This window comes from Fringilla coelebs (assembly GCF_963513975.1).
Source record: "Fringilla coelebs genome assembly, chromosome: 4".
Classification (NCBI taxonomy): Eukaryota; Metazoa; Chordata; class Aves; order Passeriformes; family Fringillidae; genus Fringilla; species Fringilla coelebs.
The window spans coordinates 46,539,419-46,566,791 of record NC_140032.1 but is presented as its reverse complement, the minus strand read 5'-3'; the positions used below and the strand labels follow the sequence as shown (position 1 = coordinate 46,566,791).

The window sequence follows — 27,373 nt, the reverse complement described above, 5'->3', positions numbered from 1 at the left end:
TATTTATAGCCATAGAATCTAACAGACTCTAGCAGTCAGTCTATTTTAGACTCCAAGAGTCCTGGGCAGGGCCAGGATCTCCGTGGATCCCTTCCAACTCAGGACATTGTGTGATTCTGTAAGAGCCACTTCTTCCTCGTATTAAGAGGGAGCCAGGAGCAGGATTCAGTGACCCCAGCATGGGGGTCCAGGGTGTGTGTGACAGCTGCAGAAGGCAGCCAACTGCAGCAGAAGAGCTATGGGAGGGCTGCAGCCAGAGGTTATTGGGAGATGGGATATCATTTTGCATCCAAAACAACATTGAGACACTGTGGAACTCAGTCCTGCTTTGGATAACCAGCTTGAACTCTATGCCTGCATTTTGGGTGGCTCAAATTAGATGGAAAATAATGTTTTTCCAGCACAGGCTTGGGATGCAGAATGGACAAAGGGACCTGCAGCACAAGGCAGATGTTCACCAGCTATGCAGCTTGAGGGACACACACACACTGGATGAGAAGTCCAAATGCTGGCCAGAGATTTTGATGCTTTGTCCTCCAAGTCCTTTCTGAAGCTCTTCATCTAAAGCCACAAGCTCTGGTCAGAAGGAATTTTCTGGACTCCCTTCTCTGTGCTGAAGTGGTTGGCACACTCCACTCCAGAACGCAGTTGTCTTGCAGAAGCAGTATTTGCCAGAGCTATGCACCACTTAGGCCAATGTGTGCAGCTGATTCATAGAAGCAGCTGTGGAAATCCTGCATTGGCTCCAGTCATATGGCACTGGAATTGGGACAAAGAGATGGAGTACTGCAATGCAGAAGGTGGAAGGAGCACATCCTGTGAAACTGCATTAAAGAAATACTAAAAAAAAATAAAATTGGCACTGCAATATTTCTAATAGCAAGTAAAGGAAAGCTCTTGCCAAGCCCTCAGATGATTTTGCCCTTATAACTTCTAAAACTGACACTAAGGAACATAGTTTTGTTTCTGGAAGGTTCATCTCCTGTTTCGATTGATCTAAGCTCTTTTATACTTGGAGTAGTAGGAAAGTAGCTCTTCCTCATTCTCTTGGTCTTTTATACTTATTCTTTCTGTATAGATTCCTTGTAGTTTTTAGAACCTGATCTATTTTTGATGAAGTACAAGAAAGAAATTTTTCAAAATTACTTATATTTTGCTAACAAATCTTCAGAGTATTTTGGAAAATTTAAGGCTGATAAGTGTAATGGCTTCAGGACTCAGCAATTTTGGCTTTTTCCTGGGCTGTAATCAGGAGGAGGTGTGGAAAAAATTGAAAAAGAAAAATAGAAACACAACACAACAAACCACAGAAAGACTTCAGAAGTGTTGTGCACTCAATATCACACTTTTTTTTATACATTTCTTTTCCTTACTTTTTTTTATACATTTCTTTTCCTTACTTTTTTTTTTTCCTTCTTCTTTTGCTATTTAAGAAGGTGTTGACATCTCTTACTGGGGGCTTAATAAAAATTTTTATTATCATTTAGGATTTTTTTTCTCCTTAAATTACTGCAGAGCTAATTACCTGTACAAGTAATGACACCGGCTGTAGTCACGGCTGCCTTCAAACATCCAAAGGCCCTGTTTGCTTTTGCCCAGAAGGATCTGTGCTCAAAGTGGATGGCAAAACATGCACAGGTAAGGAACATTTTTCTTAGCTGAAGTGACTGCCAGTCTCTGTTTATTCTTGGCACCAAGAGCCAGAAGAGAATGAAGGTGTTTTACACTCATTTTGAACAGCTGTAAATGATTGTACAAGATAATAGAATGTAAGGTGATTTGAGTCTGACATGAGCAGTATTCATCTTCGTTTTTTAATAGATTTTTAGTTGCAGCCACATCCAATATTTGCTGGCCAAGTTCTTTTGTTGTCAGCACAGATCAAGGCATATCTCAGATTTTTGCTGTGGGAGACATTTAAAATTTGTACTTGAGAGGACATATATGTACAAAATTAAGACTCAGGTGATAATTTTATTGATGTCATGCACCCCATGTTCAGAGACACTCTAAATTACCCACAAATGGAATTTTTGCAGCCAGAATACTTGAAGTTGCTACACTCAATCTGTCATTCCACACTTCAGCAATTTTCCAAATTCGGGGGACTGTAGCTTCTCAACTGCATCTTTTCAGTCTTAGGGGTCAAGATAGCTCCATTACTGACAGCCTTATGCTGTGAAAAATCCTCTTTCCCTTTTAACCCCTTTCACATTGTGGGCTGTACTTTATACATAGATTCAGTCATTATTTTGTGTTTGCCTAGCTCATGTAGGTATTAAGAATATAACAGAAAAAAATAACAGAAGAATGGTTTCTTTTTTACATGAAATCTTGGTTTGTTTTCTTAGAAAGTATCAATTGTCATCCTAGCCTAATTAACTTCTGGGGAGACAATTGCATTAATTTGCTGTTTCTCTGCAAGGAGGGCAAAGTCTGATAAAATGTGTTACTCTGTTTGTAGATGGGATGAGATTTGCGTGGGAGAAGAGTTCTCTGAAACACATGAAAGACCCTCTCTCTTTACATATCCCACCCTCCCACTTTGTGTTACAACACAACATCCTGTGTTGTAAGTTTTCAGGAAAACTCTGGAACAAGTTACTAATAATTTGTTTTCACTTTACTAGGCTTCTGCTTTCAGCAGGAGGCCTTTTGGTAAATCTACCAGCCACTGAGATGATTTGCACTGTAGAAATCCTGAGCAGAGTGAACCATTCTCTTATACCTCTGATTGTGTTGTATTTTATTTTTCTTTTAGAACGGCACAGTAAAATTTTACAAATGCTCTGTTTAAGGTTGTACATCTCCAGATAATGGTGGCTGCAGTCAGATATGCTCTTCTTTAAGCCCATCCTCCTGGGAGTGTGCTTGTTTTCCTGGATATAAGCTTCAGCGAGACAGAAAGCACTGCACTGCTATAGGTTGGTGTCTTGGTATGCCTGCATACTTCTGCCAATAAAAGCAAACTTTTTTGAGTTCTTTAGGGTGGATCAACAGGGATCCCTTTTTGCACTGACTCTAGGTTACTTTGTGAAACTTGGGAAGTGTTAGTTGTTAGGAAAGACAACCTATTTTGGAAATAAAGCAGAACAAGCACCAGTACATGGTTCTGTCTCTTTCACAGAAAGTTCAGTCTGTGATCCATCTTCAACATTTCACTCCAGGCTCCCATACTGTGGAGGTCTGTTCTGCAGTTCACAGGGTGTTGTGCCTTCACATAAATATGGGCATAGTTCCTGCCCAGTGCTACAGAACTGGGGCTGAAGTCTCTCTGTTTGTGAATAGCACAGGGAATAGCCTGCAAAGGACTTTCCTGCAAAGGACTTTCCATATTTCCATATTTCTCCCCCACTGGCCCCAGGAAGCTGAGGTGTTTGATGCGCACTTCTGGATTCCAGACCCTTCTGCTCTTTCTGAGAAAAGGGCAGACTCTGGTGATCAGCAAGGTATAAGCAATTGCCAAAGAGAAGGGAGGAAAAAGAAGCTTTTGATTTGCGCCCAAAATAAGGGGAAAGCTATGTTTTGGGTTTTTTTTTTTTTTTTTTTTTGGGGGGGGGGGGGTGGTTTTTTTTGGAGAATGGTATCTTTCTTGCTTTTACTACAAAATACTTCTCCATATGCAAAATTCAAGTTATTTTGGCATTTATGATGATGCTGTGAAATGCAGAGAGATGGTTGCCTTGAGGCTAAGGCACTCAGTGTGAAATGCAGCAGGACTAGTGACTCCTTTTGTCAGAAGTGTTGAGGCTGATGCTGTAAACTTAAATGCACATTTATCTTTAATTTCTTAGGCAAGTGGAGTGTAGGAAAATTGCTGTAATTTCTTTTTGCTTCTGTTCCTCATTTTGTCTTTTACTGTTACTTATTTACAACGCTACTTAAGTAGTAATGTAAGTAAGAGATCACTTTGAACTTAGTGCAATTAACATATTGGCAAATTTCAATCAACAGGTCCTAAGCCATTTTTGTTATTTGCAAATGGCCAAGATATCCGCCAGATCAGTTTTGATGGAACAGATTACACAAGTTTACTTGACTGGCAGATGGGAGTAGTCTTAGCACTGGACTCTGACCCGGTGGAAAATAAGGTAAGGCATTAAAAATGAGAGGATTCTGGAGTGTTGCAAGGACAAAAGGATTGAGCTTTCATGTGCCTTAACCTTTCCTCTGTCAGTGATCTGGATTACACATTATGCTGCTCGTTGTTCTGTTGCCTGTCTAGAGGCACAACTGGTAGAGGCTGCCAAACATTAGTTGAAGAGTTTCATCCTTTATTTATTTCTTTTTTGTATACTGAAAATGATAGTTCACAGAGAATTTGGATATCTAAATTCACTTCAGGCATGATTTCAATGTTAAAGAACTTTTGTGTGAGTTTTCTCCATTAAGACTGCAGTGTTGTTTTCTGGAAATACATTGTGGGCTTTTTTCGCTGTGTTGTGGTACAAGCAAAAGTATCTTTTATTCGATCCAGATAAATCTGTATGATCCCTACTAAATGTTGGCATAATCTTAACAAGAATTATTTCCCATGTCCTGATATTATTGAGCAAAACTGCTGAATGCTCACAGAGTCTATTGCTCTTCCAAAATGCACTCCTCACATACCAGATAGTGCTGTTGGAAACAGGAATCTTCTCTGTATAAAGACCTGTTTGTCTGTGTGGCCACATCCTAATGTCCTACTCCCAGCCTGCAGAGTGGGGAAGAACAGGATTTAGCTGTGCTTTGCTAAGCCTTCTGTGGCAGACAGTTATATTTTCCCATGGAGAGACTTATTTCCACTGTAAAAGTGTGGCAAAGAAATACTGGATGGTACAGTGAAAGCTGATGAGGAGCTCAGTTAAGTTGTTGGAAGCACCTCAAGGCCCAGATGGATGCAGCTAAACAAATGTGAATGTTACCAGATCTGCATTTACAGGAGGAGCACTTCAGGCACTTCTGGAACATCTCCACTTGCTCCCAAAATAGGGCCCTGCTGGAGAGGCAGCAGCAGCCCTGTGCTGTGCCAAGCGTGGATCAGCTGTGCCAGTGTCCCTGTGTGCACCAGGGATCCCCTCCTGCGGTGTTGGGTGGCAGAACAGAGGTGGGGGGACATGCAGGGGGCCAGCCAGGTTGAAGGAGCCTGGTTGTGTCAGCCGAGCGACAAGGCAGCGCCCCTTTGTGCTCCCAGGGTGTTGAATTAGCTGGGATAAGGCTGGAGGCACCCTCCTGTTTGACCTCATGGCCAGCATCAAAGCAAAGTTATTTGTTTTGCTGTTACCATCTCCAAAGAAAGCCTCAGCGCTACTTTTGATATGGTTGTGCCATGCAATGTTTGCCTCCCTCTGGTATTTGGATACAAGATAAAATTTACACATCCTTGAAAAATGCAAACCTGGTTTCCCTACCAGCAAAGAACTTTTCTTTTGACCCCAGACTAAGAAACCTCTTCTGAAAATGCTGGAGCCTTATAGAATAGACATCTAGTAAAAAATTAAGATATCTGCAGGATAAAAGAGTGGAAAAAAATACAAGTAAATTTTATAACTCCTTTTCCTCTTCCCAGCTCCTTGATACACATACAGTGCTTCTATCTTCTTCACACTTCTCCCTTTTCAGCGTGAGCAGCCAGTGAAATGACAACATGCTTCTTTCTGCCTGTTCCTACTTTTGCTTCCTCAGCTGTGCTTCATGGGAAGTAGCTGCTGGCTGAAACAAAACTACAGGATATTCAGAGGGCTGTATATAGGGCAACCAGGATTTACAGCTAAGCACAAGCTGCCTGTAGAAGTCATCCTGGTTGAAGGATAAGTGTCTTTTTATTTGATCAGGGATCACGGGTTACCTGTGCAGCCTTTTGCGCATAAGCAGTTTAGGGAGCTTTCCAGATGAAAAAAAGGTGCTTTAGAAGGGAGTTACTAGACAGAGGAGGTAGAGTAGAAAGTGAGATGAGAACTAATGACACCTTTTCTATTATTTATTCACAGATTTACTTTGCTCACACTGCCTTGAAATGGATAGAACGAGCCAATCTGGATGGCTCAGGTCGCGAAAAGATTGTTCATGGAGCTGTGGACACACCCGAAGGCCTTGCTGTGGACTGGATTAACCGTAAATTGTACTGGACAGACAGAGGGTACATGCTCCACAGGGCATTTATGCTGAAGCATGCCGTAAAATGTTTGGAATAAATGACTGGTGGTGCAGAAATAGCTGAGATATCACTAGTTCAGTAGTGCTTCGCATTCTGATTGGGTAGTTCAAGTCCCAAGTATATACAGTTGGAAGGCTCTGTAAAACTAAAATGCTGCAAGTTCACTTGCAGTCTGTGTTGGGTTTTTATCTTTGTCTTTCCAAGGAGCAAGGATTTGGACTCAGTTGCAAGGAATCTAAAGCATGCACTGCATACATGCATACATGCATGAGCACATGTGCCTGTGAATGTATTTCCTTACACTGTTTTTTATATACACAGGCTGTATGTGAGTGTGTGTGTATAGGTATATCTTTGTATATACAGACATACATACAGATAAAAAAGAATATTGTGGTATTGAGTACATCCTGGGCAGAAGTCAGTGTTGTTGGCAGCTAGAATCATGTTATTGGAGAGTCTTTGTCAATTATCTCTGATAAAAGAGGAATGACTGCTGCCAGACAATGCAACCACCTTTCAGCTGATACCTAACCTTACATGCAGAGGGAAACAAAACTGACCTTTGAAGAAAAGGCAGTTTCAGATCACAACAGATCATGAAGACTCCTTGAAGAGAGGTCATGAGCTTTCAACATGATCCATTATTCATTAGTCAATAAAAAGTAATTTTGAGTGTTTAGACCACCCTCCTTCTCCATTTTAAATATTCTGCTAGTCCACTTCCTTGCTTTTAGCTACAATACTGTCACATGATTGAGCTGCTGTAGAAATATGCCAGTGTTTCTTGTGAAATGGGACATTATGGTGCTTCTCTCCATAAGACAGGACATATTCAGGGGGAATATGACTTTTTGAATCTGCAAATTCCTTCTCACCCACTGCGTTTACCTGTTTGTATTTCACATTTGCAGGAATATATTTCTCCTTCCATCTCTGTAGGGCCTTTCTTTGAAGGTTCAAAGAGGCATGGAAGGCTGTAGGTTTGCTTGCAGGTGGATGCTGATATTTGTTTGGCAAGATGATTAGTGCAGCAATAAAATCAGTTTTCTGGAAAAAAAGGTGAATTGAAAGATTGGCAATGTAGATTCTATACTTGTCCTGGCCACAGGTTTTATGAGTAATCTTAGCCTCATTCTTTCCTGCAAAATAGATGTGATATGTAAAATGACCACTGATTTCTGGATGAAAAATGCTATGTAAAAGTACTATTTTAAAAAATTCTTTATACATTTGGTAATGGTATTCAGTTAGGAGCTGGTTTTTCTCCTGGCTCCTTTTAAAGCTAGCATTTATCTATTAGTGATCATACTTGCAATTCATTATTCACCCAAAGAAGGAGAACTTCATGTCTTCTGCAGACCAGCAGGTATTTTGTCATCATGCCCTAGACCAGATAATGAAGCTGTAACATGAATTACTTGCTGATAAAACAACTAGACGTCCCACATCAGCAAGATTACTTCCTGTCACTGTGAAATTATTTATTACAGCTAAACTAAAGCAATGCAAAATCTTAGTGCATTCAGCCCAAGAAGGCAATTAAAAGATAGCAGGGAGGACCTGACAGTGCTCTGTGTGTTGCAGGAAGGTGTGCATTGAGAGGAGCAATCTGAATGGAATGCAAAGAAAAATGATCATCTGGGAGGATCTCTCCCAGCCCCGAGGGATTGCCATTCACCCATTTGCTAAGTAAGGAGTGATAAACACAGTAAATCATGTAATGCTTGTGGATGGTTTTTAAAAATGAGTGTGCAAGCTTTGGCAGTCAAAATATGCATTAGTCTCGTGCTGGATTATCATTGCCTCTCAGAGCTGTGTGAATTGTAATGTTTTTTTGCAGGGTTTCTTTCATGAGTTGGGACATGTTCATTTCTCATATAGATTTCAGAAGAAAGTAATTGGAGCATTAATGATACTACATGCAGTTTCAGCTAAAGATAAGCATGAGCACCTGAGGTCACTGACAGCTGTAGGTGCCACACTGCAAACTTTCATGGCTCCATATCTACTAGTGTGAAGAAGGTTATCACTTTAAACCAGCAGTGCTTACAATACTGCCTTTTTTTTGGCCTGTGTTTCAGTTTCAGAGGCAACTAAACCTAATTTACTGTTCTGGAAATTTGTTGTTTTAAATATGACTTGTATCTTCTTAACTAGTGTTGAAATGATCCCATGTGTTTACACTCCTGATGAAATTCTGGCTGTTTCAACCAATGGCAAAGTCCCATGGATTTTTAGTCAATATGCTTGTAGTAGGAGCATTTCAAATCTGGTCCTTTAAATTTTGTTTTGATGCTCATATCCTACTATAACCAAGTACTGATGAATCAGAAAGAAGCAGGTTTGGAGAGGGTGTTTTGCTGTTTTGCTAGCTTGCCTCTGCCCATAAAAGACCAATAAGAACCTTTCAGTAGAGGTTGAATGCTATAGAAACATTTTGCAGGAAAACTTTGGAAAAATGTAGGTTCTGACAGATTGTTTACTAGAATTATTGGTAGAGGCAAAGCATGCAAGGGGAAAGGGAGGAGGAAACATCATTAAAACCTAACTTTTTAGAAAGTTAATGGTGAAAGGATGGACAGACATTATGGCAGTGTTCATAGTTGTAAATATTAAAGAGGGATGTGAAACTCAATTAGAATTCTTGAAAATATTGATCCCTGCATTAGTTAGAGCAAAACTGCTTGTGTAACTAAAACTAAGTGAATCCCTGGGTTATTTCAGTAAACCTCACAGAGGCAACTGGTGCCTGGGAAGATGAGCCCAAACTTCAGACATTTGCAATTATAGCTATCCCCATTTTGAGTAGCCTTCTAGCATTGCCTGTTCATTGAAAACTGCTAAACACTCAGTGAATAACACACAGGACTCTAGAGGGAGACCCTGAGAACCATGATTTTATTAAAGGAAGCAGGATTCTGGACCTGATATTGGTATATTTTTTTTAAACAACCTGCCTGCTTTTGCTTGTTTTCCAGGGATAATGGGTAATTTTAGTTTCATTCGTTTGTTGTTGTACCCCTCTTTAGACAAGGGTCCGGCTAGTGCAATGTTTCTGTTGTCTGGGTTTGCTAAAACACCATCAGCTGTCACATGGAAAAACAAAAAGCAGATATGAAGAGCTGTGGCAGATAACATAGGAGCTGTTTCCAAAGGCTTCATGCCAGTGAGCAGAGTGAGGATTCTGCATAAGTCCCAGTGCAATCACCTGGAGTCTTATGGCAAGCATGGAAAGATCAGCAGCCAATATGTTTGCTTGACGCGTGCACTTTTTCTCCTGTGAGTCAGGGCTGGATTGCTCTGATCTGACCTTTCTGCTTTGAAAGAACTCCATGGAGAGGAGGACAAACATTTACTTACTGACTTCCCGTATTCATTTTGTTTTCTGAAGGAGATTATTCTGGACTGACATGGGGGTCAGCCCGCGGATTGACAGCTCTTCATTAGAAGGCTTCGATCGCCGGGTCATAGCCAGCACTGGCCTGCTGTGGCCCAGTGGAATAGCTCTGGACTACTTGGCTGACAAGGTGTACTGGTGTGATGCTAAACAGGCTGTGGTTGAGAGCGCAAACCTGGATGGTTCTGATCGTCGAATTCTTGCACAGAATGATGTAGGTGAGGCTTTGGGGTTGATAATTACCTACTGCTGGTGGTCCGTGTGTGTGTGTCTGCGTATGTGCATGAAAACTACTGGCCAGCTGCTGTGCTATATATCCCATGCTATGTTGAGGTTAATGACAGCATTTGAGTTCTTCATTCTCTTACCCAACTGACTTTTATTAATTTTAGCCAAAGCATGTCTTTCTTACACCCTCTGCTTTTATTACCGAGTCACTTTTCATCGCACAGAGAACTTTGTGCGATGCCTTTTTTCAGCCTTCACAGAAAAATGCAAAGAATCAAAAAATTTAAAATGTGGTTTGCTTTTCCCACACATGGCTGCTTAGTTTAATTCAGGTTTTGCTGAGTTTATTGCATCAGTGAGTTATATTGACATAGGAAGAAAGGGAATTAATTTGTTTTGTTAAGGTCCTTGAGCAGCAAACCTGTATCTGCAGTGTTGAGCACTGGAAGGATTCTAAACACACAATAGATACCAAACAAAAAACGATTTTACAGTGTGCTGGTAGTTTTTATGGCTAAGATTTCTACTGCTTGGCACACAACTGTGTTGTTCTGAAGCAAAAGAACGGAGGTGTTAGCAACAAGGAACTGATGCTGTACCACGTCTAAAGTACACCATGTGTTTAAGAATCTTGTACATGGCAAATTAGTTTCTGGAGAGGACAATTTCTTTTGATCATGGGATCTCTCTGGGGATCATTTTGTAGGTGTGCATACAAAACATGGGCAGAGTGAGGACTCGTAGCTCAATACCATGGCTGCCACGGGTAACCTTATGGTTCCTCTGTCAAGCAGCCTCTGTTCTAGTCTGCGCTCTGGGAAGGCTTGTGTTCATCACCTAAGCCAGATATCCTTCCAGTCTTTGGAGGTGAGCAAAGTGAGGTCCTGGAGGAATTAGTGTCCTTCAGTTTGTAAGACATCGGAAGGCCCAAAGAGTAGTTTCTTAGTAATTTCCAGCCTTCTTCTCTCTTCCCTTTGCTCCCACGGGCGACTGCCTCCTCCAGGAATGGGGCGGATCTGCAAAGGAGGACCTTGAAATCTGATCCAAGTTTCATTTTGTTTCTCCACAAGGAGTAAGACAGTGTCTTAGAGGGAGCAAAAAGAGAAAGAGAGCTAGAAGCACTATAGAAACATGGATTATGTGAAAGGAGCAGTGAGTGATACAGCTGTTTGGAGGTGAGAGAAAAGGACATGAACATCTGTATGCAAGGAAGTGAAAGAGATGAGGGTCTGTATGAATTTACAGAAGCATGTCCTGATCATTTGCTAATGCTGTTAGTAAAGACTAGAATTCAGTTTTTGTTGTTGAACAGCTGTACACTGTAGGACGGGAAGGTGGCACCTCTTCATAGGTGTTCTGCTGTAACATGAATTTTTATTACAGCAGCTCCCTCTAGTGCCCCTGTACTGAGAGCTCGTCCAGTAGAGCTGCCTGCAAAACAGGTAAATTATTTCTGCTCTTCCACCTTAAGCCCATTTTCAGCTGTAAGTACAACAGCCTATAACAGCCTGCCCAAGGCAATGAAGAACACAACCATCCCTTTTGTTTATGCAGTGAGCCACATTTGCGCTGTTCCTGCTCTCTCCACTGACTGACACTAGGCTTCTGAGTTTAAACCTTAATGTATTCACAAAATAAGAGGCTAATAAAGTGCTGGTCAAAGCGTGGTGCTGTTTGTGAATAGGGCAAACTACAGATCCTAAAACTGTGAGGAAATATTTGGTGTTTGGGGACAGTAACTAGATCTTGGTCTAGTTGTTCAAATTTAATGGGAAGAAAGGGTAAGAACCCAGATCAGTAATTAAGTATGGGTCAGTGGAGGTAGTTAGGTGCCAATAATACACTCTTCAAATAACATTAAAGAACACTTACACAGTGTCTTAGAAATTTTTTAAAGGACTATTTTTTTTCAGTTTATTTGTGAGGTTAATTTAAGAAATACCAACACATACTCCTTCCCCAGGGTTTTAATTAATTGTTATCTGTACTGGTTAGCTGTTGTTTTGTTTTCTTGTTTGCTTGCCTTTGATTTTTAATTTTTTTTTTTAATTTAATACAAGTTGGGATCCCAGTTTCATTACTGAAATTAAACACTACCTAGTTGAGGTCTACATCAAGAAGTAAAAGCACAGACCACAAAAAGCATGTGCTTAAAACACATACCTTTCAGAGGGGCTCAGACTGCAGTGGTAGAGTGCAGTGCCACTGGGGCTCTAGGGACCACAACAAAGCAAACCTGCTTCAGCCAGGAAGCATCCACTCTGAAGCCAGGTGTACATCCATGGAAGAATAGCATGTGTTCTTACCTTCCATTGCAAAAAGCTTGCCCAAAGGCTACTTTGAAAGCAGGAGATTTCTAAGTGTATACAAAAATGCATAGTCCCATGTGGACTCATGACAATTTTCTATCATGAGAGATTCAAAAGAGTCAGAATCATTTTGTAAAGATCTTTATGTCTGCCATTATTTATACGAAATTGCCCTTTGGATTCTGAATTGCTGAGCTTATCTCTGGAAGTGTAACTAGGGATCTGAGTTTTCCTATATTGTGCTACCAAGGAAAGTTCCTGTGGTCTGAACTTGGGGTGGAATTTCTTGCAGCTACAATTAGTCCTGTTATTGCTAGGAGCCTGGTTGAAGCTGGTGTCTAGGATCCTGTTGTCATCAGTGAAAAGAGAGGAAGTTACCTGGATGACCTTTGGCCTCCTGTGGTTTATGTTAGCTGGCTGTATGCCCCTGTGCATTGCACTTGTGTGTACTTTTGGCCCTTGCAGAGGCCACACACTGGCTTTGGGGCCCTAGCAGGAGTCAGTGGCTGCCCCGTGCCAGGATGCTTCGCAGGATGACACGTGCCATGAGCTCCTCTCCTGCTTGTACTGCGCAGACTGCAAAAGGGGCTGTGCTCCAGCAGCTCTCTGCCAGGCCACGTCGGGGCAGAGGAGGGAGGCACTCCAGTTCTGAAACTAGAGTCCCAAGGCTGCCTCAAGAAATGATGATGTGTGAGGTAGAAACATCTCGTGAAGTAGATCTGGTTGGAAGTCACCAGAAGCATAGAGCGTGTACTGAGCCAGGCAAGTGTCCCAACCTCCCTTGCTAAGAGCACAAGCAACCTCTGCCTGTGGTCCATTGCTCATTGTGGTATTTTCTGGGTCCCCAGGACAAAAGAGGAATTGAGAATCTGACTCTTAGAAGGCTGATTTATTATTTTATGTACTTTATTTTATTAAAGAATGCCATATTAAAACTATACTAAAGAATAGAGAAAGGATAGTTACTGAAGGCTTAACAAGATACTAATGAAAAACTCCTGACTGACTCCTCAGAGTCCTGACACAGCTGGATGGGGATTGGTCATTAAGTAAAAACAATTCACATGTTGGATAAACAATCTCCAACCACATTCCAAAGCAGCAGAACACAGGACAAGCAAAGGAAATAATATTGTTTTTCTTTTTCTCTGAGGCTTCTCAGCTTCCCAGGAGAAGAAATCCTGGTGAAGGGATTTTTCAGAAAATATGACAGTGACAGCTCATGAAATCTTACCCCTCCCCATGGGAAGTGAACGGGAGCACTGGCTGTGGCCAAGCCCCTGTTAGAAGTTGATCTATTTGCAGATAATGCTTTCCTTTGCAGAGTTTTTGCGTGCGTTCTGCAGATGTGGAAATGACAAACCTAATGTCTTTGTAGGGCACCCTTTTGCTGTAGCAGTGTTTGAGGACCACCTGTGGTTTTCTGACTGGGCTAGGCCATCCCTGGTGAGGGTGGACAAGAAGACCGGCCAAAACAGGGTACGTCTGCGAGGCAGCATGCTGAGACCCTCATCAGTGGTTGTAGCTCATCCTTTGGCGAAACCAGGTACACTGCAAAAATCAAGCAGTCATTCCCTTCCAGCCTCCTTGATACCAGTAGAATAGATGTCCCTGGGTAGAGGATTATCTTCTCAGAAATAGGCTCTTTAAAAAGCCTTGCATAGTCAGACTGGCATTTATTGAAAGCATCATCTGGGCATGTGTCCCAGGAATCCAGGAATGCTGACAGATTTATGCTCATGCCCAAGAATAGATGCTGATCAATTGCCATGGGGCTACCACAGTCTTCTAATTCCTATTTATCCTAGTCTATCCTAGTCTATTAGCACCACACCCCCCGCCCCCCCCCTCCCCCTTAATAACAAATGACACAGGGAAAGATTTTGTGAGATTTATTAGTTTTTGATCAAATAATTTGATTTTCTGTCGGGAACAGTCTCCCTGTAAGCAGAAATGAGTAATTCAACAGACCAGTATTGAGAGAAGGTAATCATGGGTTCCTTATGTCCTTGAAATATTAGGTCTCTAAATATCAAAGGAGAAACAATAAAGGAAATGAAATTAAAAATGTAGTACATGCATTAGATACAGAGTACATGAATCTCTTTTCCTGACAGGGGCTAAGTGATAATATCTATGCTTTACTATATGCATTTGTCATTATATTAAAAAAAATTATATTCTAGTTTTTGTCAGCCCTTTTTCTTTTCCCAACTGCTTCAACTTTGCATATCTAAACAGAGGTGTTTACTGAAGAAGCAGCTTGTTAATTTTCCTGTTTTTCTTCACTAGGGGCAAATCCTTGCCTTTATGAGAATGGAGGCTGTGATCAGATCTGTGAAAACAGTTTTGGAATTGTCCACTGCAAGTGCTATCCAGGATTTGTGAAAACTCAAGGTGGAAAATCCTGTCATGCTCTGGATTCTTCCAACTCAACAGCAGGTACAGTCCTCCAGTTCCCAAAAAGGTCCCCCCTCCTCAAACCCTTGAAGATCCTGGAAAAATCCACCTGCTCTAACATAAGGAATGATGATTTCTCTGAAGAATGAAAATGCTGGGATTTTGTCCTTGGGACAACAAGGCAACAGACATGTTGTCTGAACACTCTAATTTTTCCCTGGCATTTTAGCAGTGAAGAAAGTGTGTGCCATGCAGACAATTATTGTGAGCAATGAGTCACATTTCTTCTCTTTTGTATTTGAGAAAACTCACCAGTCAGTGCTTTTAGGAATAATTTGACGCCAGAAACAGGTTAGCCTGAGAGGATGCTGATGCTTATTTTAAAAGGAAACCACCATGATTATTGGAAAATACACAAGTATTTGAAAATCAGATGGCTATTTCAGTAGATTTAAATAGTCCATGTCATTTTTTTCTTGTCTTTTTCAGGAAGTGTCTCTGTGCACAAGGAGATAATGCCAATGCCACCACCAGAGACTGTGCTCCAGAGCACACGGGGTGCTGGGATTTTTAAGGATGCAGACAATGGGGAAAAGCAGAAAATAATTTCTTTTACAGCTGAAATCATGGTATCAGGTATAGTCTGATGGTTGTCTTCCTTATGCTTACTCTGAGGCTCTGAACAGGTTTATAGAGCAGAAAGAAGTAATAGACCTTAAAGAAAGAAATGTTTGTTGTTGAGACTGGTGGTATTCACGCTCTTAAGCTTCTAACAAGAACTTGGATCTGTGCAATTATTCCAGGTAGGACTGCTTTTTTTTGTTTGTGTCTCTATTCCTTGGCTATATAAAAAAATTTTTGATAATATTATCCTGGTCTAGAGAACAAACATTTCTGATTTGGAACACTTGAGAAAGTCCCTCCCTTAGGTTTTTGAAGTATACTGCTTTCCTCTAAGAAAGGTAAAAAAGCCCCATTAAATTCTACATATCTTTGATGACACTAAATCATTAACTTTTGCAATAGGTTTTGAATAAAATATTCAGAAATCCTGATACTGACATGTCAACTCCATCTAGACAAAGAGAACAGCTGCAGTGATTGTATTGGCTTGTCATTATTAATCCTGGAGAGCTAATTTTCAAACTTTGACTGTATGTTCTGGTTTTCTTTGTTTGTTTTTCTGTAACAGAGATATACACTACCTCCTTTGATATTTCCAAATACATCTAATGTTTTTGTTTGTTTTTGTTTTGTTTTGCTGATGCTCTAGATGAAGATGATTGCACGGCGCTAGAATGTTATGTCAATGCAGAGTGTGTTTTGCTGGAAGATGGTGCTATGTGCCAGTGTTTGAAAGGATTTACCAGGAAGGGGAAATCATGCTATGGTAATAAAAAACATTATTATAACTTTTTAAAAATTGTAGACTGGGGGGGAGGAAGAAAATCCATCTCCTTTCACATTGGCAGCTCCGCTGTGTGAGGCCGAGAAAGGTCAATAGTATGACAGGAATGATGAGCAGAAAGCATGTGAGATGAAATGGCTAATTATCACATGGCTTTTTTTCCCTTTGAGCCAGGAGTGTTAATCCTATTAATATTAACAAGCAATAGCATGGATAATAGAAAGTATAATGTATTTATTTGTAGAAATTGACTAATTATAAACGCTCAGTCCATAGACATGATAATTAATGTATGATTTAGACATAAGGAATCTCTTCAAAATTAGTATTCCTGATGTAATATTTATATAAAAGTACTGCTCTACTTTCTTTCAAGCACTAGAAAGACTCCAACAGCCACGTAAAACATTGCTTGGGGTGGTTTTAAGTTTCTGGTCCTGATTGCAACATAAATGGAATAACTGTTTTGCTCTCACAAAGGTCAAGAGAGGAAGATGTTAGAAAAAAAAAATACCATTTGGTGGCTAAGCATGAAGAGACTCAGAAGAATCTGTGTTAGTATGGAAAGGGAAAAAATTGTAAGCTGAAATGGGCACACATTTTTTCCACTGTAGTACTTTTTCTTTTTTTAAGCCTATGTGTTCTTTTATAAAACAAAGTCGCTAAATGCTCTTAGAAGTCTTTTCCAACTTATTAGATTATATGATTCTATAACATAAGGCTATTTTTGAATCAGATAATTTCCTGGTTTTTTTAAGCAAATGGTATTTGTGATATCGTTTTGTTGACTCTCTTGGATTTTAGAACCCCCCCCCCACCAAACTTCATACCAAAAAACACCACAAAGTCCTTCTCTTCCCATTTGCTTCACGTGCACAAGTGCCAAGTGACAGCAGAGCGTGAGGGAGATGCATGGTGCAGATGTCCCAGTGTACTGACTGATGTGCTGGCTCCTGACCCACCGTGCTGTCCCTTGCTGTGTCCCACAGACGTGGACGAGTGCGCGGCGCGCGCCGACCGCTGCAACCGGAGCGTGTCCGACTGCATCAACACGGACGGGGGCTACGTCTGTAGGTGCCTGGAAGGCTACACTGGAGATGGAGTCCACTGCCATGGTAGGGGCACGGGTGAGGGCTCTGCCCTGTCTGCAAGGCTGAGGTATTTCTGCCTCTGGTTCCATCCTCCCTGTCTGAAGGGAGGTAACATCAGCAATTGATCAATATGCAAAGCTTGTAATTGTCAGTGAATATCTCCTCTCAGTGTTTGCACTCTTTTTAGTGGCTGTAGAGGGAGAGAGAGGAGGAGGGGGGAAGTGGAGGTGAAGCAGTAGAGCTTTATTGGAAATCGTTGCCATGAATATAAACGAAAGCAGGTATTGAGTGTGTCATAATACTCATCAAATAATTCCAGGTCTGTTTAATAGGCATGAGGTTCAAGGTGTGACACTGACAACTTGAGTACATTTAGAGTCTTGTTAATAATCAGACCCACTGATTTTCCCATCCAGCTCTAATGCCAGGTCTTTAGTTCATTCCCTACGTCTCTTAAATTCTTAATCCATTTTAGTGGTAAATATGAACAGGAAGCTTTTTCTCTCCAGTATTTGACTAGCACACAATTTGTGCAGAGCTTTATGAGAGTCTTGCCTTCTCTTTTGTTCTTTTCTTTTACTTTTTTCCTTTATAGCCTAATTCAAAGCCAAATAAGTTTGAACTAATTCTTACATAATCTTTACTGGACTGGGTTCTTCAACACTGATTAGGATGACTGAAAAATTAAAAACAATATCATTATTATGGGTAGAATGTGGAAAGTATCACAGGCAGAAGAATTAAGGCCTTTTGCCTGCAGGCGGCAGAGTCAGAGCTCATGTCTTTGAGGGTGTTTGGAAGTGCAGATGGAAGTGCACTCAGAGGTGACAAGGTCCTCTTGTTGACCCAGTACAACATAGAAGGCAAGTCCTCAAGCAGCCCTGGGCTCTTACTGTCTTATTTACCACTATACTGTGGAATAGTTGTTCAGGATGTAGTACCTTCCACTGTCATTGAAAAACAGTCTATTATTTTCCTGAAGTCCTTAAGTCCAGAAAATAGATTCTCAGCTGATAAAAGATGTAGTATTACTAAGATGTAAGCATAAATGAAACTAATTTTGTGTTTGATGACTTTAAATGTACTATGAAAGCCAGAAATTGGTAAGTGACCTTGTGCTTCAGTCGTAAGCACCTGCATGCATGCGCAGTGTCCAGGAATGTGATGGTATGTTCAGTGATAGCACACGAGGAGTTCATGTGGTGTTAGGGAAATCACATTTCTTGAGATATGCTGCAGCAGTTTTGTTCCCCTTTCATCCCCCCCTTTTTTTTAAGTGCTCTGAATTTTCTATACTGTTTTGAGCTAGATCGTGTTAATTTTGCTGAAAAATTCTAAGCAGTTTAAGCAATCATTTCACAAAAACTGGGGTAGCAGATCTGGGATTCCCCAAAGTAGACCTGGCACATTTATTCTGCTGATGGTTCATAAAATGAATTAGAAGCTCCCAAACTCTGTGGTGTGAACCAAAGGTTTCACCTTTGAGGGGGTGCTTTGGCACTTAGCAAGGTGCAGGTGGCCAGCCTGGCAGGAGCTGCTGCCATGGGCTTGGGAGAGAAGGTGTGGGGGCAGGAGGAGGGTGTGCAGCAGAATAGGGGTGAGAGATGTGTGTGAATCTAACATGGTCTCTGAGCCTGGAAACCCTTGTAGTCAGGGAGCCTCTTCACAGTCACTCAAAACCTCACAAGTGTTTACACAAACTGAATAAACATGTAGGTTTCTAGACACTTTTTTTCTGCCTAAACTCTTGTTAGGCTGAACTAGGTGGGTGGTACAGGAGTGGGCAGCTCTCCCCTCCCAAACCCTTCTGCAAGAATGCCAACATATGGATCCAGGCTGCAAGCTAGGACTAGCAATGCCAGGAGAATACATCTGGTACAAGCAAGTCTCCTCTTCAACTCTGCTGCACTTGTTACATTTCATGGGGGAGCCTTTCCCTCCTTCTCCCTGCGGAGAGTTTCTGCAGCAGCACAGCATGCTCTTGCTATAGGAAGTATGCTGGTTGCTTTTCCATTGGGCTTTCCATGAAGGCATACTTGCAGAGGGAGAGCTCTCTGGTACTTTTCCCCACTGCCTGGGGAGAGCAGTGCTGCTGCTGCTGTCCTTTTAGCCGATGCTCTGAGGCATTTCATTCTTCTAACTGCAGACTCTTTGGGTGACAGATATTGATGAGTGCGAGACGGGGTCCCACACCTGTGGAGAGAACATGACCTGCACAAATACAGAAGGAAACTTCACTTGCTCGTGTGCTGATCATGCTTCTGGAACTGGCGACGGTTGCCGTGAGTAAACGGAGTCAGCAAATAAAGCAAAGTGGCCCTAAATTAAGATCTGTGTCCTTGGATAAATTGTTACACCTGGAGACTAACTCATCCATGTAGAGTAACATCCTGACCAGACTGTGGATCCATTTAGCATTGCCTTTAGGAGGCTGTTTTGTGGTGAACTAAAGAGAACAGACCAAGTTTAGTAAGGAAATATGTACATTAAGGTTCAATGTAAATTTTTTGCTATGTAAATGTACCAACAAATCTGCCAAATGTCATTTACAATCAATAGCAGAAGTAAATGCTCCTTGGAAGTAACATTTTTTGAGGGTAATTTCAGTCTGTGCCATTTTTCAAGCTCCCCGTGCCTTCTGTTACTTTGCAGAAGGCTAGCAGAGGAAATGCACATGATTTAAGTGCCATTTGATTCTTCTGTATAAGCTTCTCTTTCAGTTCCAGTCACTAATTGTTCAAAAGGGCTCTGAAACTCCTTAGAAAATCTGATTATCAATTTACTGAAGGGAACTCCTATAAGTTCAGCACTAGTGACTATCTGACCTTCATTTTGGTGCCTCAATGAGGTAGCAGCATTCTCTGAAAATGAGAGTGCCTCATTCTTTTACTCTGTGTCAACCTTCTTGGTCAGGGCGAATTTTACCCAAGATTGAGTGACTTTCTGACTATGGAGGGACATTGTCAAAGAACTGTTTCTTCAGAAAAACAAGGAAATTATGGTTTTCTTAAATAGAATACCTATCAGGACTCCCACTCCCATTTCAGTCACTTAATCTTTCAGTAGTTTCAGGTGTCACTCAGGAAATGATGATTTTAAATGATGCATGACTTGGAAGTAATGTTTCCGAGGTCCCTCGTGTGTCAGTCTGATCCCATGTCTTTATAGATGTTAACACGCTGTTTTATCTCTTTGCCTAATAAGCTCTTTTAGCAAGATGAAATTTTCTTTGCTGAATGCATGCACACCTGGGGTTCACTATAATCATTCATCCCTTTCCATTCAGGCTCTTTGCCATGGCAGCTCTACTGCAAATGAAACTTTAAAACCCAAATGTCATTGAAGGTCATGTTGCAATAAAACCGGTGTGAGTCATAGAACTGACCCCATAATTGTATGAGAATGATTAGGTGTGTCTCTGCTAATCCATACTGCCAGAATTTCTTTGCCATGTAGCTGTTTTGTTCTGACCTACAGGTTTTTTGTAGCATCAAAGTAGGCCTGAAAGCACTCCTTTTCTGTAAGGGCACGTCTGCACTGTGGTCATGCTGTGCAGAGATATTCGTGCTACCTTTAAAACTGGCAAGTTTGGATAGGTGTGTAGGTGGCAGCAAATGTGATTCAGAGCAGGCTGCAGAACACTTTGGCAGAACCATAGGGCTCCCTGCTCCCCAGTGATGCTCTTATCTGTACCTGAGCTATCCTGAAAGAGTAAAAAATGTGAGCTGCCATCACACATAGGTGCAATTAACTGAATGGCAGCGGAGTAGAAACCATCTGCATAAGAATGACAAGTTTCTTGTGAAAGCTTCTGAGTCTGAGATCCAAGTGCATGAAATACAGTCACCCTTCACCTCTGCCTCTCACTCTGGTGATTTATGCATGGTAGAGATTTACCATATGTCAAAGCTGCATAAGTTGGAAAAATCATTTCAGAGTAAGCACCTAGACAGTTGGTGCAGTTTTTCTTCAGGGCTGGGCTCATACATCTAAACACACAGAACTCAATCACTGTAGGTTTGTCACAGTAAATCTAAAATATTTAGATATTTGTATATTATATTATTATATAAAGATGTTAAGATATTATTGTATCATACTAATAATATGATAAATTAATATTTATATATTTATAAATAATGAAGTATAATAAATAATATCTATTTATAAATAATATTTCCATATCACTATATAATATTTAGTAATTTTATCCATATTTCTACTTGCCTAAGTTTGATAACAACATAAGAAAATAGGTAAAACCAAGTAATTAATAGAAATTGGATATTTTTACTTAGTTTAGTACCTTGAAGTTCTGGAACTCTTTAGTAAGATTATGTTGCCAATGAGGCCAAAGGTTTGAGATGTCCTTGTGAAACCCTCTGTTTCAGAATCTACTGTTGCCCCCGCTGCTGTCAGCAGTGAGCACCCTACAAAGGCTGTGCAAGGTGATGTTGTAGGGTGTCCTCCTTCCTACGAGTCATACTGCCTCCATGGTGGAGTGTGCAATTATGTTTCTGACCTGCAAGACTATGCCTGCAAGTAAGTGCAGAAATGTGTATTTTCTCTGCTGAAGAATGGCACCCTTGGAATGCTACCCTCAGTTTACTGCAGGCAGTGAAGGGTTTGTCCATGAATGATCTGTTCATCCCTCGTGTCCCTCATTAGCATTCAAATCTCCTCTTTCCTGTAAGTGATCAGTGTAATTTTTGGTGCATGGCCACTCCATTCATGCCCATTGCAATTAATATTGCAAGGATTGGATTTGTTCCCTAAGCACTTGATTCTTTACTTTGGAAATGGGAGGTAAGTTGTTAAATTACTCGAAAGAAGTGCCTTCTCTGTCTCCTGTACATGTCCTGCTGACTTGCACCTCCCTGTTGGCCTTGCTGTTCATGTGTAGCATTCACTGGGATGGAAGAGGACACCTCTGTCCTGTCTTCTCTGACTGGGGCCAGGGAGCAACCTTCTGGTGTCAGCATCTTCTATTACAGGAAGGCAGAAAGGAGTAGGACATAATTGCCCTCTTAAAACCAGGGAGAGTTACAATGTGACCTCAAAATTGAGACCTGCTTCCGGTGTCGATGTTTTTAACCCTGTCAATATTTTTGTGAAGCCAAATTCTGGGTTCCCCAAATGCAGGTACTGATAAAAGCAAGGAGAATCTCATCTCTCCAGAAGTCAGCCTTGGCTTGGTCAGTGTGACAGCCTAGTCCCATGGGGTAATCATTTCTTCAAAACAATTAGTGCTGGCATTTAAATCTGTAACCTGATTATAGCTGAAGCTGTACTCAAAATCTTTCTTCAAAATCAAGCATAAAATCTTTACAATGGGACAAATCCAAAGCCTGCCTCCTCCCGCAGGGTCACAGGTGGTAAGAGAGGACTGGATGCTGTTCTAGGGCAGGAAAATCTCTCTCTGTGTCTCAGGCTTTCCTATTTTGAAGCATGAGTGGTCTCCCCTGCCTACAGACCTCTGTACCTGTAAGAATATGAAAGGAAAGTGTCTCATGAAATCAATGCTTTGTGTTGTGGATCTCTTGAGCTCAGCACAGCCCTTGGGCAAAGACATTACAGGAGACAGACTCATGGTCATCTCTGGTACTTTCTGAAGTACCTATCTCTGGCTTTGAATTTTTAGTGGAACTTTAAGAGTCAGAGTAAGCTATTTTTTTTCACCTCAGAAATTTCTTCTCTCGAAGAGTCTAGGCCTGTAGAACTTTCAAATTGGATCACTTTTTTTTTTTTCTTTTATTTGTTAGGTGTTAGTGCATAACGAGAATTGAAATGTACATATTTTTCAGTTTTGGAAGCGGAATCAGTCAAAAAATGTGAGAGCAACCTTGCTTACCCACGGTGCTGGGATTTGTGTGCGGGCGCTGCTGGAGCCTGTCCGCGCTGAACCCTCGCTAGATGGCAGCATTCATTCATGTAGGCTCTGATGGATTAACTCCCGACGGGAAGGAATGGAAAAATGTTATCCAGCAAAAACCACATACCAAATGCGATTTGTATTTTAATTAATAAAAGATCATACCTAGAAAGCAAATCTGACAGCATGTTTGGAATTCGCTGTAATTTAACATTAAAAAATTAGCATTTTTTCTGCCTTCCAGCGCACATGCATTCTAAATTTTAACAGAATGAGAGTGCTTGTGCCTGACTTAATAATGAATGCTGATATAACGTTTTCATGACATTGGGTAAAAGCTGCTGCAGGTCAAATCCTGCTTCTTTTTCTTCTTTGGACTAGCTCTTGGACTTGAGTAAAACGAGACCAATTAGAATTGAGATGAGTTGAGCCTACATTGCTGGGGGATTGTTATGAACTGAATAGACTTTTCATTTTTTCCATTTATTATTTATGTCTTGCCTTGTGTAGTAAAACCAGGCTGAGATTATTTTTTGATGTATTTCTCACTTTCTGGTAATTTTGATTTGAGGGTTTCATGCATCGATAGGGTATTTCTGTGTTGAGTTTTGCAATGGTAAAACCAATCAAATAAACAAAAAGTATCTTCAGAAGAAGCTTATATTCAAAGTAAGTTTTGAAGATATTTCTAAATGAAGATATTTCTCATGCATGGGCTTTTTAAACACATTCATCTTTAATTTTACAGTAAAGATTCAGATTAAAATTTGATTCTCTTAATCAAGTCACTCTGAAAATATAAGTCATTCCTGTCCTGCCTACTTTAAAGAAAGGGAAGCTTGCTGCTGAAAGAAGTTTAATGGAAAATCCTAGGGAAACACTAATCACACAGCAGGATTTACAGGATCTAAGAAACTTTTTTCCTACTTTTTAACCCATAGGGATCTGGTAATGACAACCTCTCTGTATAATTCTGTAGGCAATTCAATACCAGTGAAAAAAAACAGTACAGGAAAAAAAAAAAAAGAGGAAAAAAAAGAGAAATAAAAAGACTTTTAATACTGGATTCTACAGGTTTCAGCCGCATACCTTTAAAATGATTTTGTCTTCCCCACGCTAAAGTGAGCCAGATGTTTCTTGTAGCGGCAATCAGGGGCGCATCAACGCGAGGTGATGGGTGGAGGGGTCTGGGGCTGCGCCCTGCCGCCGCTCAGCGTGTCCCTCTTTCCTTGGCAGCTGTGTGACGGGCTACGTGGGCGAGCGCTGCCAGTTCAGCGACCTGGAGTGGTGGGAGCAGCAGGGCGCCGGCCGGGCCAAGGCGCGGAGCATCGCCATCAGCGCGGGGGCCGCCGCGCTGGCCCTGCTGCTGCTGCTGCTGGCCGCGCTGGCCGCCTACTGCCGCAGGTATGCTGCCGGGGGCTCAGGACACGAGCTGCCCCTGCTCTTTTCCTTTTCAGTAACGGCTCTGGGAATGACAGAGAAAGTTCTGGCATGTCCCTTGCCCGCAGAACTCACGTTGGAGTTAGTGAGCGAACGTGTCTGGAGGGAAGGAGAGCAGACCTTGCTGGAGCTCAGGAACATGCCAAACTTCTTCCTGGGTTTCCCTTCACACCTCTAGATGGCTGAAATTCTCATGGTGGGGGCTGGCTCTTCTCTGCCAGCTATTCCATGAGTTGGCTTTTGTTTCCCCAGCATAGAATTCCACCTGAAAATTTCTTTGCCTACTAACCTTCCCAAGGTAAACTTACAGAGTGATGCTTCCAGCAGGGAACATGGAAACAGTTTTCCTGGCAGTAGAGAGAGTAAAATCAGGGGAGTGAGTCTAAGCACATCTGCTGTAAAAGTACTCCCTGGCATTTTCCATGGCTGCAATGAATTGCACAGATTTGGGATTCTTCCTGTGGCAGAAAGAATTCCAACGGTCACTATTTAAGAACCCAGTCTGATGTGAAATGAAATGTCATCGGTGTCCCTTTGACTGGAAAGTATTAAGCATTTAAGCTAGAGTCTTTTGGTCATGACCTTGGCAGACAGCTGTTCTCAGAGGCTGATTCAAATGCAGGATTTTTGTTAGTGGTTTAGGTCAATTTTAAAATTAGAGTCTCCTAGACATAAAAAGTTAAGCTACAAAAGAATTTAACTATGGAAGCTAGTATATTTTATTTTTATTTATTGGTTCTTGGCATATTTGGTCCACAAGAGTAGGGGAGCAGCAAGATTTCTCATTTTCTATTAATTAGTGATAGGAGTCCAGAATTAAAGCTAAGTGCACCCTGTTTTTTTCTCATAACCTGGGGTTCAGATTTCAATCAGTGGATATATAAAGAACAGAAAAATTGTGAGATTCTTATATTTCTCATATATTTCATATCTTGTCTTATGAAAAATAGACAGAATATGATTTGTTTAAAGGTATGAAATATTAAATTTCTTCCCTTCCTCTCTCTTTTGTAATTTCTCCCAGATTTATGTTTCTTTCTTGTCGAATGCTTTTGATCAATATAACTATTTACCACAACAACAGGTTTTCAATTACACACTTGACTGAGTTTGAACTGCAGCAATTACTAGTATAACCAGATCAAAATTAAACTGCTGATCTAAAATCCCTATTTAACTGGAATCTGGGAAGCAGTATTTGGGTTAAAATTGCTATACCACTTTTTCAGATAATCTACTGTATTTCAAAATGCACCGATTAAGTCTTTGATAGTCCTGTTCCTTCCCCTGCAAAAAGGAGATGCCAATCTCCTTTTAATTGAAGGAAATGAAGATGGAAGTCTACACCTGCCAATTTGAAAATGTGGGAACTGAAGGCCGAGTGTGCTGCAGAGTTGTGTTGGTTTGCTCAATCACTGTTGTCTGCTGAAGAGCACTGTGTGATTCTTAATGTTAGGTTGATGAAGTCTGACTGTATAGCATGCCAAGTTTCTTATCTTTCTTGGAAAGGAAAGAAACAACTCTTTTCCACAAAAAAAAGCGCCAAACCTGCATCATAGATTCAATACCGACAATTCTTCCACCTCAGCTGGCCAAGGCCACACAAAGCAACAGTTATTTACATTGTATTTTCATGAAGGCAGCAATATATGATAATTATGCCATGTGAACTTTCTCACTTAGTATATAAAAGCTATGTAGAAATAAAAGGAAAGTTCCTAACTAAAAATAACATTCCTTTTTTTTGTTGGTAAATATCTACTAAATTTTAGTTAAAATAGATCAAGTGAAAAGATGTTATAAACTCAGACTTCCAGAATTTGAAGACTCTAACATTAATTTTTTTAGGTGATGCTTAGAAGGGCAAAAATGTGTTTGTAAAGTGAATAAAGATATGCTGATTTGGATCTCAAGAGAAGTAAACCATTTTTTTTTCTTTGGGCCTATATGGGCTTTTAATACTGCCTTATAAGTGATTACTGTTTGACTGCAAAAAGTACAGTCTTTGAATTTATGGAAGAAGCCTCTTAGAGCTGATTATTCATACCTTTTCTAGCTCCAGATTGTACTCATAGCTTTTTCCCTAAAGCCGATTCTGTGGGTCATGAATTTTTTGGTGGAAGAGCTTATTTCCAAGCTTTTTGAGACTTTCAGTTTGTTTATTTCACAGTAACTTCTGAAACTGTTGCTTTGCATAAATGATGCAGATGAATACAAAAGTGACTTTCATAATTGTAGCTACCATCAGTGTACAAAAATACAGTCAGCTTTTTATTTCTGAGCTTCACCCACAAACACTCTTCATTGCATTGGCTGAAACAAATCTTTGTAAGATAAATGTATTATGAATAGAATGATGTAAGAAAATGGAAGGGTCTAGTTAAAATTATGAGGGCTATTGTTCATTCCAATGAATGACCCTTTACAGATGGCACATTGGAACAAGCATTTGTGCACTTCTTACTGACTTCTTTTTCTGACAAGCTATTTGTTTTAACCACTGTCTCGTAATGGATAGCAATACACAAACCAGTGAGAGAAAACAAAATAGATGTACTTCTGTGAATACTGATAGGATAAAGTGTGAAAAAAGCATCTGTTCCTCTCAAAGCAAAATAATTGGCTTCAGCTTTTGTTCTGTTGCAGAAGTCAGAATTTGTATAAGAAGAATCTCTGCGCAGAAGCGATAAGAGCTGCCAGCAGCCGTGCTGACAACGAGAGCGTAACACCTACTGGCAACAACTCTCTGGTAACCATATTAATGTGGAGTGGAGAGGGAATCAGGAAGGATCAAAGAGTGTTAGGGATCCACTTGAGATTATCCATCAAATGATTCACATCTTAAATACATTAAATAACTGCTCGAGTCATCAAGCGCTTTGCTGTGAACCCTAGTTCATCTTACCTCATTGTTATCCCTCCAAGTTCACAGCTGCCTGGATGTATTGCAACCATTAGCCAGTGTTATTGTTAGCTTTGAACACAACAGTTGGGGAACTGTGTTCTAAATTAAGGAAATGGCAATGTGATGACATGGCATATCACACAGTTATTTTCACAGGAAAGTATGCCCTCTGTAAAAAAGC

The 27,373-nt window shown here is 40.8% G+C and overlaps 1 protein-coding gene across 1 annotated transcript in view; it reads left to right on the top strand.

Annotated features, from left to right (window-relative positions):
* The window catches only part of EGF (epidermal growth factor), a gene marked incomplete at its 5' end in the record, with an annotated part of 55,126 nt that overhangs the window by 23,076 nt on the left and 4,677 nt on the right, over positions 1-27,373 (top strand). The window contains 15 exons of the mRNA XM_084203857.1: positions 1,516-1,638; positions 2,799-2,924; positions 3,955-4,091; positions 5,973-6,121; positions 7,727-7,831; positions 9,534-9,757; positions 13,455-13,622; positions 14,369-14,518; positions 14,966-15,112; positions 15,750-15,866; positions 16,874-16,999; positions 19,138-19,257; positions 21,367-21,517; positions 24,084-24,251; positions 26,934-27,036. Coding sequence (XP_084059983.1) covers positions 1,516-1,638; positions 2,799-2,924; positions 3,955-4,091; positions 5,973-6,121; positions 7,727-7,831; positions 9,534-9,757; positions 13,455-13,622; positions 14,369-14,518; positions 14,966-15,112; positions 15,750-15,866; positions 16,874-16,999; positions 19,138-19,257; positions 21,367-21,517; positions 24,084-24,251; positions 26,934-27,036 — 2,114 coding nt within the window. The remainder of the gene's footprint in view (positions 1-1,515; positions 1,639-2,798; positions 2,925-3,954; positions 4,092-5,972; positions 6,122-7,726; positions 7,832-9,533; positions 9,758-13,454; positions 13,623-14,368; positions 14,519-14,965; positions 15,113-15,749; positions 15,867-16,873; positions 17,000-19,137; positions 19,258-21,366; positions 21,518-24,083; positions 24,252-26,933; positions 27,037-27,373) is intronic.